Source organism: Papilio machaon, chromosome 22 (assembly GCF_912999745.1).
Source record: "Papilio machaon chromosome 22, ilPapMach1.1, whole genome shotgun sequence".
In the NCBI taxonomy this organism is placed as follows: domain Eukaryota; kingdom Metazoa; phylum Arthropoda; class Insecta; order Lepidoptera; family Papilionidae; genus Papilio; species Papilio machaon.
In genome coordinates, this window is record NC_060007.1 from 1,216,540 (window position 1) to 1,228,544 (window position 12,005).

The 12,005-nt window shown below is 33.2% G+C and overlaps 1 protein-coding gene across 4 annotated transcripts in view; it reads right to left on the reverse strand.

The window, feature by feature from the left end:
• Positions 1-12,005, reverse strand: part of LOC106719363 (protein kinase C and casein kinase substrate in neurons protein 1) — a 77,230-nt gene that overhangs the window by 10,071 nt on the left and 55,154 nt on the right. For 3 of the 4 annotated variants that reach the window (XM_014513697.2, XM_014513698.2, XM_014513695.2), the window contains one exon: positions 11,326-11,526. In XM_014513697.2, the coding sequence (XP_014369183.2) occupies positions 11,326-11,526 (201 nt within the window). The remainder of the gene's footprint in view (positions 1-11,325; positions 11,527-12,005) is intronic. The other variant, XM_014513696.2, reaches the window with a different exon arrangement.

Here is a 12,005-nt window from a genome sequence, read left to right on the forward strand (position 1 = left end):
TAAAGCGGCAAAGAGATTTTCCAACCAGATAAATAACGTGTTACTAAAAAGCTTCCACAAAGACCTACTCCTGTTATAAAATTCAAATCGAAACGTTTGTAATTTATGCATGGAATAGCTATCGCCCGCGACTCCGTCCGCGCGTATTTAAAAAAGAGACTATGTTCTACATGTATGCCAAATTTCATGAAGATTCGTTGAGCCGTATTGAAGATACCTTCAAACAAGTAATTACAATTTGGGATGCGATATATAGAGGATATTTTCCTTTATCTGTATGCTCCCTTCTCAGTCTATAAATGAAGGCAACTTCTTCTGCATCCTTTCAAATTGTTGCCATATTCTACTAAAAAAAGTTAAACATTTTTTGCTATTAAATATATAAACAGTACTACCTATTACGATTCAATTACGTGTTTAAAGGAAATTAAATCGTTTATATCAACGTATTCATATTAGTCTGTAATCGTGTGTTAGTTTTCACATAAACATTATTTTACGACATAACGTGTTCGTATTAAGGCCGATTATTATTGAGTCAGTGTTATGCAATATAAGGCAAGTTAACCAATGATTAATAACTGAACCAGATATACATTTTTGATATTAGATAACTAGAAAAATAATAAGACATATTATGACTTTAACTCTTTTTTGTTACTTATTATTCATGAGATAACAATTGGAACGAAGTTCCTTATCGCGCGTTATGAAAGGGGGCTAGACGGAAAAAATTCTTACGAAAATTTGTCACGACACTTTTTGCTATAGTAAGTATGTTAACGACGAATGAGCGCTACTTCACCATGGCAACGACGTGACAATATATAACGAAAATTCATAGAAATAAAATGTACTGTATATGTAAACTTCGTTCCATCCGGGTGTCCCTTGACACCTCTCAAGTTTTCATTGTATTATTTTTTTAAATCATTATTAGTATGTACGAAGTTAATTTTACGAAGGGATCGAACATGGCAGAGTGCCAGCTAAACGCTCACCTTTTGCAGAATATACTATGAAGGTCAATATACCATACAAGATTTCTTTTGTTTTCCAAGACAATATGAAAAGGTAACATATAGATCACACTTCTTGTTGAATTGTCTAGAGACGATGTTTATTAATATACTAGCTGTCACCCGCGACTCCGTCCGCGCGGAATTAAACAAAATACACAATCAGTAGTCTGTGTGGTCTTCCAGACTATGATCTACATTAAATTATTCAAACTAGTCGGTGCCGACACCGAAGATATGTACGTGAGTGTTTTAGCCGTTCCTATATTAGTTACTGATCTACATATATGCCAAAATTCATTGAGATCCGTTGAGTCGTTCTGGAGATACCTTCAAATAATCATCCAGCCAAACATTCACATCATATGTTACTAATATTATAAATGCGAATGTTTGGCTGGATGGTTGGATGGATATTTGTTTGAATTTATCTCCGGAACGGCTCAACGCATCTTGATGAAATTTGGCAATGATGTAGAGTCTGGAAGAACACATAAGCCACTAATAAAGTTTTAATTTTAATTTCGCGCGGATGGAGTCGCGGGCGACTACTAGTTTATAATATTAGTAAGATGGATTATAAAACTCTTAAATACCAATCATTCTTGTGCAGACATTTAAAAAACAAATACCTAAAATATGCGAAGCGATGTAATAAAATTTGGTTTAAAATATTTTCTACGCTATTTAAAAACATTGCGCTGTTAACACAATAGTTTCAGTTTTTTATAGACCGAAAACAAATAAAATACAAGTAACGAGTTAAACATTAAAAAGATAAAACTTTTGGTTCGCTTCGGACGGAGTTTTGTCTTTATAAATAACAAGTAAAAACTGGGTCACAGTTAACTGAAAATTTTATGACAGAACACTGAGAGACAAATGACGTTAAATAAAAATTATATACAAATGGACTTAATATTTTTTGTATAAATAAAATCTTTATTACTTGTAAAGGACTTTAAATGACTTAATAATAAAACATTTTTCTTATTGAAAACAACATAAACTAGTAATGTTTGTGCTTTTATTTGACCCAAAGACTATGATTCAAAATACCAATGGGTATGTATTTGGTCCAAAGTAATAAATTGATGATTTTTTAACTTTTTTATGTTAAATGCTACTTCTTAGTCTCACATTTACAGGTGTAAACGTGTTTCTTTTGCTAAAGTAAAAGGTCTTATGCATCTTTTCCTGTATAGTTGAAACTTTAAGAGCCACTGCTGAAAAATTATGAATTTTCACATTGGCCCTTATACATAGGAGCTGTTGATATATTGATAAATTTTATTTTTCATTCATTATCATTATGTTAAATACTTGCAATAGATGCCTTCATACCTTGAGTTTAGTTCATCATGACCGTCATATCCATATTGAAATTGACTATTCTAATCGTTTACTCCAAGAAATAAAATATCAAAGATATAATATAAGCTAATATATCAGAGGTGATTAGACGTTATGTTAACATACAGGATGTGTTCAATGAAGTGATAACATTTACGTGCAAAATCAATGTGTTAACATTTGCGTGCAAATATTTTATCATTAATAAGTCGGCAGCTATCAAAGACTGACGGGTACCGCTACGACCGAGATGTTACTCTTATTCACGGTATATTTGTTTCTTACATTTAGCGTTTAGCGCTTTTCTAACGGTTAATTTGAGTGCAAATTTTTAATACTGCACTAATTATTTATAAAGCAAGGATTATTTTATATTTAATAAGAGGTTAAGAATCACAATTGGTACAATATTTTTTTTACTAGTTTTTTTTTTAATTCAAAAATATAGCATTCCTAAAGTTCATAGTCTCGAGTCATTGTTTGCTGACTCCTTGAGAAGTTTCGCTTCGATCCAACGTCCTATCGGCTAAAAAGAATTTTAGAGATTGTCTTAAAAACTTGACTATTTTAATGAATGAAAATAGATTTACATAACATACATTTTTTATTGTTGCACGACTTGTAGATAAGATCGGATTGCAGCAGATAGCGCTGTCACACCTCACACGCTTATCGTCTCAAGTTAAACTAGATCGACATTTATTGTGACTTGTGAAATATTTACAGTGAGTTTCCACTGTCTAAACACTTGTATTAAAACATATTGCCATATAAACTGCGACTTCAATAAGCATATTTTGTTTCTTAGAAATTTTTAACACATTTTGTTGCAGTGAAATGCGTCAAAGGAATTCGATATGATAAAGTATCAACAACAATTATTAATAATGATAATAGCAATAGTAGATATTGAAGAATATTTCAACAAAGTTAAACAAGTACAAAAATAACACAAATGGAAATCAACATAACCACGATTATCATTGAAATATCGACCTAAATTAAATTACGCGATGGTTCAAAATTGAATAATAACAATAATCAAACGGTACTTATACAGTGACCATGGCGACCCTGACCCCCGCTGCTTGATAGTTGCAAGTTTCACCGGAGACAATCCCACGGCACATTACGCTATGACTTAGAGAAATTATTACAGAGAGTTTACCTTCACAAAAAACTTAGTTTACAGCGCTCAAGTATTGTTAAATTATACAATTACTAGCTGTCGCCCGCGACTCCGTCCGCGCGCAGTTAAAAAAAAAAACTAAATGGGGGGGGGGGGTTATGAAAAATAGATGTTGACCGATTCTCAGACCTACTGAATATGCTCACAAAATTTCATGAGAATCGGTCAAGCCGTTTCGGAGGAGTATGGCAACGAAAACTGTGACACGAGAATTTTATAGGTATATTACATTGGTGCTCAATTTGAAATAGCGACATCAGCCTAATATTTTAGTCTAAAAAGAACAACTTGACGTGATTAAGAATTAAAAAAATGTTCTTGGTAATCAAAAGAACAAAAAATTTGTAAAAAAGACATACAAGACGATTCAAACGAGCCCAAACTCGATATGTCGTTTCATTGACGTTCCTTTATCCTCCTTCCAGCTCCATAATCAGATCAGCATCATAAAATTGCATTGTCACGCGATGTACACTTGTATGCAAAATTTCAACTCAATCTCTAACCGGGAAGTACTTTAAATTTAATTTGCAAGATTTTATGACAGACAACCATGGTGAGGTGAAACTATATAAAAGCTTGTAGTAGTAAAAGAATATGTTATTTATTTAGGACTATGAGAGCGTTTTCAGTTAACTGAACTGTACTATTAGTGGAATTTGCTCATCACTTTGAGGGTTTTTGAAGCGTGAAAACTTTTTGAACGACCCCTAATGAATGGACACCCGTGTAAAAAGTTCATACCTACTCAATGAACAGCAATTAGTGAGGAAGTTAACGACCGAGTCCACGAATCAATAAAAATCCTATCGATACGAAGGTTATTTTATTTGCTTAGTGTATAAGTATCAAAATGAATTAATCGCCTTCTAAACAATAGATAACATTTCGATTGTTTTATATAGGTTAAATTTAAGCAAATAGGTCAATAAACAAAATCTACTAGTTTTCTAGTTATTTAAAAAAAAAATGTGACCCATCTGCAAGGACTTCCTTTCGATTAAAATAATTTTTATCAAAATCGGACCACCAGGGGCGCAGTTTCGCGGTAACACACATAAAAAAAATTCATTCAAATTTGTAGCCGTCAGTTTTTATTTCTTTATTCCTATATTTGCTTTTAAAATGCTGTCCAGCGTACAACATAAAACATTTTATCTCGTAACATGAATTCGTCGTTTTGAGGGTCGTTGCATTTTATGAAGCTTATCGTAGTCGACTTTATTTTCGTTTGTATTACTGGGCGTTTTCACTAACGTAAGACTTGTATTGGCTGTTTGTGGTCTCTGTTTCATTACAGAGAATTTGAAGGATGGCAATATTATGTCAATATCAGTGGAATGGCCAAAAGGACTAGTATCCAGGGCAGAAAATATTAATAAAAAAAATCAGTGGAATGATAAAAATGCAACTCTTTAAAGATATCTTTATTAGTAACTGGCCATAAATATTTGTAGCTTGAGTAATGATTGATAAGTTATTTTTATTTCTTAAAAAGACCTTTAACAAGGATAAAATGTAAAAATTGATTAATTTTATCTACACCTACAATTTTTATTACTGTCATTCACATGACTGACGTAAATAAAATACTCTTAACTCATCCACTACCATTTTGAAATTAAATTTATTAATGTTAACTTTAGTTGTTATAAAGCATTAAATTATTTCAAAGTACTATAACAAAATGAATATTAAATAGCTTTTGCTAGTTCTAGTTACTATATTAGCGGTGCACATTTCAAAATAGCGTATTTCGAAATTAAGTCGTAAATATCCACAAATTGGAAGTAATGTTGCAACATACGGACTCACTGGTTCCGAGGCACAAATTCAATTTGACAGCTATTATAGGATAACCAGTAGGTAGTGGGTAGTCGAGAATTTAGAAAGGGATATTCGAACATACTCTAACGTGAATACATACCGAATATGTTTTGACAAAACATATTTTGTGGTCGAATGAAAATTAATTAAGTAGCTGTTCTAATATTATACAGAGTGTTTGATAAAAACAAAAATAAAACAGATTATTTATAGAATAAAATTAACTTTTATATTCTGTTATATAAAATCAACAATTACTACGCAACATATTTAGAAGGTTTTTGTTTTCACTAATAATTTCTCAAGTTTCAAGAAACACTTCCATTTTAGTAGTATAATACATGTAGAGATATTTAATTTGGCACATCTAGAACCAGAGTACTCCTCAGATCAACGTGCCGACTGAAGTGCCGAGTAATAAAGTTTTTAGGAGTACATTGTCAGTTCATTTTATGCAAAGTATTGTCACGCTCTGTGACGCGTGTCGACCACATTAAAACCGCTCGTGAATAACTCATTGAAAACTCATTGAAGATTATTGCTAATTTCACACGAAGGTAGAACATTAGAGCAATGCAGGCTAGTGCAGTACTGTCACTCTAAATTGTCAGGTACTATTTCGGAGCATTTTTCAAAACAATAGCAGTACTGTTCTGCCCTACTACTACCCTTGTGTGCAACTATCCTATTATTCAAATATTTTGTTGCAATCATTATCGATGACACGTTTCCTACAATAGTCAGTATAATTATTTGACAATAATTTATCATTAATAAAATATGGTAATTTTAATAAATGTCATGTTGTATTGTTGTTCATGAGGCAGAAAAGTCCTAGAGTGGCGGCCACGGACAGGTCGACGCAGCGTGGGTAGGCCTCCTGCAAGGTGGACCAATGACCTGGTCAAGGTTGCGGGAGTGCACTGGATGCGGGCGGCACAGGACCGGGCATTGTGGCAATCGATGGGGGAGGCCTACGTCCAGCAGTGGACAAATCCAGGCTGATGATGATGATGATGTATTGTTGTTTGTCACGGAATTATATATAGTCTTTGCGATACAAGATATAGAGGGGTTACTCTCTTAATTTTTTTTTTATATTTCTAATTAAATTGATAGCGATTACGTTTAAATCTTACTAATATTATATGCGAATGTATGGATGGATAGATGTTTGTTTGAAGGTATCTCAAGAACGGCAGAACGGATCTTGATAAAATTTGGCAAACATGTAGATTACAGTCTGGAAGAACACCTAGACTACTTATTATATTTTTTTAATTCCACGCGGACGGACTCGCGGATGAGAGCTGGTGTACTTTTATTCATTTGATACCAGTACATTGTTAGGGAACCTCGATGGGCCAAAAGGCGGGGTGCGTGGGCGAATGACGTCATAGTTTCCAAGTGTTTTATTTCGGGAGCACCAGACGGGCAGATTACATTAACTGAGAGTTTTCGAGGAACTATTCCTCGCAGGTGAGTGTAGATATTTTAATGATACTATTCAAAAACTTTATGCTACAAAAACTTTTGGAATGAAGACGTTGGATTGGATAATTACATCATAGTCGTATGGAGTGTGTACTAAAAATAAATTTAAATCATCACATCAAAAATTGTACTGTCTGAACAAAAATATAAAGACATTCTATGATGTATATTATTTTTGAAAAAAAAAAACTGAGACATCGACAAAGTTTGATTGATTCCGCCATGGAAACTCGTGGTAACAGGAAAATTGTTTTTCTTTGACATTAAACAAATCTTAGAATATACAATCTTATATATAAAATTCTCGTGTCACAATGTTTATTACCATACTCCTCCGAAACGGCTTGATCGATTTCTATGAAATTTTATATTCATATTCAAAAGGTCTGAGAAACGGCTACTATCTATTTTTCATACCCCATTAAGTTTTTTTTAACTGCGCGCAGACGGAGTCGCGGGCGACAGCTAGTATTATATAAATTACATAACAGTATATGTAACATATATACTAAAAGATAAAATGATCTTTCTTATTGTCTGTTCATGATACAAAAACATTATGAATAGCAAAATTATATTGTATATGAATTGTTTATTCGTAACAAGGTTTAAATAACATCTACAACGTATGTAATTATATGTCTCTAACATAATATTTATGTCTTGTACCTTTATAAATGTTAAATATTATATATTGAACCGTCAAAATAAGGTCGTACATATTATCTATTGAATGCATTTAATGCCAAGATATAACACGATATCGCTCTATATATAAATAATGATAAATTTGACTCTTGATAGTAATCTACATCCGCAAAATAATCATTGATGCTTAATTTTTTTTTTATCATTGAACACGTCATTCTGAAATTATTTAATGATTAGTTGTTGACTACAATATTATTGATTCTTAACTTTTTCACTCATGGGTTTAATTAGTCATGTATAAACTATCCTTTGTCCTAATGTAAAATGTAATCCCGGCCGATATCGACCACGGCGACTGTCTTCAGCTCCGGTTTTGACGTTGATGTGCTCGCATGTGGCTTATGTAGCCAATTTTGTTTGCAAAAATCCTCGCACATTGCGAACATGAGAGCACACCCTTCACGTAATTATAGCTGATAGCCGCAGGTGGTCTACGAAGGCACTGTATGTATTAATCTTCTATACATTTCTATCAGCCGTCATATCTTAATTCACTCCCTTCCTACGCATATTCATTTTCACACAATTCATACCTTCTTCGGTCTTCTTCTACCTTCAATTGGTGAGAGAAACAATTCAGTACTACTTTACTTTTGTCTTCACTGTCATTTTAAACAATGAACAGAGGGCCTATTACGAATGTTTGCGTGACTGTGAGAATGTATTCGTAATGTCATCGACAATTTGTATGAGATTAATTGGCGTACTTTATGGCCTGGTACTGCACAAATTGTAATAAAAATTTTGTTGATGACGTAACAACAACGTTTTGAGGAATATTCGTGATAGAACTCCTGAACATAAGATTATATAAATTCGAGTAAAAAACTAAATTGAAACTTTAATAATATAATGTATCATGGAAAGCTGTTATTAAAAAGTTTACGTTTAATTTGCAGAAAATTTTGAAGTGTAAACCTTTGATTTTCATAAAATTTCATAAGGTTCACAAAGTTGAAAATACGTATATAACGTAGTTATAGTCAGTCAACTTAGAAACTGTTACTTAAATCTCAAAAAGAACAATAGAAGCAGATGAATAACATATTTAAATTAGTTAAAATTTCCACTACCAAAACAAAATTCACCATTCTGTTCTCTATCAAGAAAAAAAAGTTACAAATTGGCGTTTGAACGTTTCAAAATACAAAGAAATGTATCCGATCATATCAAGACAACATCCACGTAAGTTTGTGGTATACGTGATATCCGGACTATTGTGACCTTTTGCACCTGATACACTCAGGAATTTAACGTTACAAAGATTCTTGTTTACAGAAATGAAGCGGAGGCGGATTAAGTTAATAATTTTAAGATGGTTCATTTATAAGTCGGAGCTTACCCTAAGTTAGGGACGACTAGGCCATAGTCAACCAAACTAGCCGGGTTGGTTGACTTCACACATATCATTGAATTTCTTCTCAAATATGTGCAGATTGCATCACTATGTTATCCTTCACCATAAGAACTTCGGATAAATGTACATATGTAAATCGAAAAACGAAAAACACATTGGTACTTGGCGGGATTCGAACCCAGGACCTGCAGATAGCAAGTCAAGTACTTAACCCCTGAGCCACCGACGCCCCTTTAATGACATTAAAATGGTAATAATATTAATTGATTATTGTTACAAAGTATTGCTCACATACTTGGTAAGAATACGCTTCCGCTTATCAATCAGCGTGTGTAATGTAAACACATACTGTGAACACATACAAGTGTAATAGAAAAATATTTCTCGTCTCTACCGCAAGTTATGAATTCCTATAAAATTATACTTGTCTTACGCAACTATCTGGTATTTCTGTAACAATATAACTTATTGCTACACTTAAAGTTAACTAAGAGAGTGACTTAGTCACTCTGTTAGAGGAATATCATACCATTATATATATCTTTTTAATATATAAAATATATAATATCTATGAATAGTTAATATAGACGTAATGCGGACAAGCAATGCGGTCGATAGAGTAATTCGATTGGAAATGGGTCGAGTGGTCAAAGAACTCGGGTCGTCGGATCAATACCGGGCAAGACGCTATAGCGTGACTTAAGTGTTAAGCCATCTTTGACATATAGTTCTGCACGAAAAGATATATACATAGATACATTTTTATGTTATATTTATATATATGTTTGTTGGTATGTATATTGTCACCTATATAACGTAAAATGTGTCGTTCAATTGTACTGATCGCAGAGTGTCTTGGGGGGGGAGTCAATCGGATTATTATGTTCTGACCGTCGGTTACCACTGATTCTCCCTTGTGCTTTCTTAAGAATTCAAAGTAATAATTTTTTGAATGAATTTCTGCTATGGAAACCGATAGTTAAATAAACTATTACATGTACTATTAAATATTGAACAACTTTTTAAATTTATTTAAACCAAATAATACGATTCGGGCTACAAGAAGAGGTGAATGAGATAGTAATGGGACGGGTCAGGCGACAAATTAAATTGCCACTTCAAAAGCAACCCGATCCGAAGTCAATCGATTGTGCGGGGGTTGAATGCGTACCCTTTTTGATTGTGGGTTAACAAAGTTGTAAATTGATGGTTCACTTTGACAAGGGATCGAGTTAATTAATACCGTTTTATCAAATAAAACATTTTTTTAAATAATGGGTTATATAGCGCTCGCTCTAGGATATATAGAATTGGATTTATTTACTTAAATACTTATTTACTTTATTTTGTGGTATTTATAACGAAATCACTTACTTAAGCACATAATGCGTAATAGAGCTCAACTATATTAAGTCATGTTAACAGAAAGTAACTAAGACTGAGTCACATATGTAAATAACATCGCGTGTAAATTATTCCTAATAAAGATATCCGGGTCAGAAACAATCATAAAAACACCAAAAAGAGAATATCCGCTTTAATCTGAAATATTAGTGAATCATAACCTACAAGATGGGAAACTGAACGTAATATAAAGATAAGGAAACACCCTTATAACAAAAAACAAATCTGAATCTTTAAAACGTACGTACAATTATCACAAGATAATTTTTCCTTCTAAGAAGATAACTAGAACTTAGTATTATGGATTTATTAGCAAACCTTTGCAACAATATCGTCTTAAAGAGAAACTGGTTAACAAGTCTATCGCGGCCATTAAACTATTATAATCTATGAACCTGTCAAATTTGACAAATAATAAAGTGTGTAATACAGAAATAGAAGTGTAACGACCTAACAAGGCCGTGTCAAAGCGGTCGCAACAAGGAATGGAGAATTAAATCTTCGTTCACAAAGTACACAGTCTAGATTACAACACATATAAAACATTAAGACATAAAAAATTCTAGTTTGTGGACTATATATAACTATTTAAACACTAGTTTTTAAAGGTGATAAAATCTAACTTTGTTTATTATAATGCTCGTCGTTTTGAGATTGATGGTGTGAAAGAGGATATGCATAAGAAAGGGGTAAATTCAGATATGACGGCTGATAGAGATGTATGGAGGAGTTCATACTGTGCCGACCCTCCATAGGGATAAGGGCAGGTTGATAATGGTGATGAATGCTCTTCTGTTCATCACAATCTTAGTTCTATTTTAAGCTAAACAAGCTTTGTTACATCTTCAACAAAAGACGTTAGTTGAAATAAAGTTCTGTCCGATGCAGTATGGTTTAAGCAGACGCGTTGTTCTAATGAAGTTGGCATGCAGGGTACAACATCCAGTAATTTATTGAAAAATTTTAAATACCTGTGAACTGACCTGGTCAGGACTGAGCGAGCTGTCACCGCTAGCATTTCGCTCCTGGTTCTGCGCGGTGCGCTCCTGCTTGCACGCCGTGTGGTACTCGAGTCGTGTACGTTCTACCTTCTGCAGCAGTTTGGCCCAAGGTTTCTGTGCCTTCTTGAATGCTTCGTCCATCTCTTTACGCTCTTTCAGTTGAATCATTGACTGTGGACAAAAGTTCTATTATATAAGATTCTTAAGCAGATATATAAAAATGGTTGTACGATAATTTTAAGACCGGAATTGTTCACAAAACTTTATATTCCAAAGAACACTAAACCATGCCATAAACATGCACATAAAAATGTGTTCTTACAGAATAGTCCGAATTTAGTAATTTAAATAGTTGAATTTGTAATTTGTTAGGAGTCGAGTACGATTTCCTTTCACCTTTGAATCCAGATAACGCCGGCAATAAACAAAGTCCCAGGAATGCCGGCCTCAAAGCTTGCCCAATACAATCGTGACGTGCTTCGGAATAATTCAAACCCATCCTTGCATATTTAATCGACCTTTATAACTCGCAATTTTGTTATATTTAAATTTAAGATTGTCAATTTTCAATTTAACGTCAAGCAGTTTACTTAACGTCAGCCAGTCTAGGTAGTCTAGGTTTGATTCAAACACATCAAATTAAAATATGC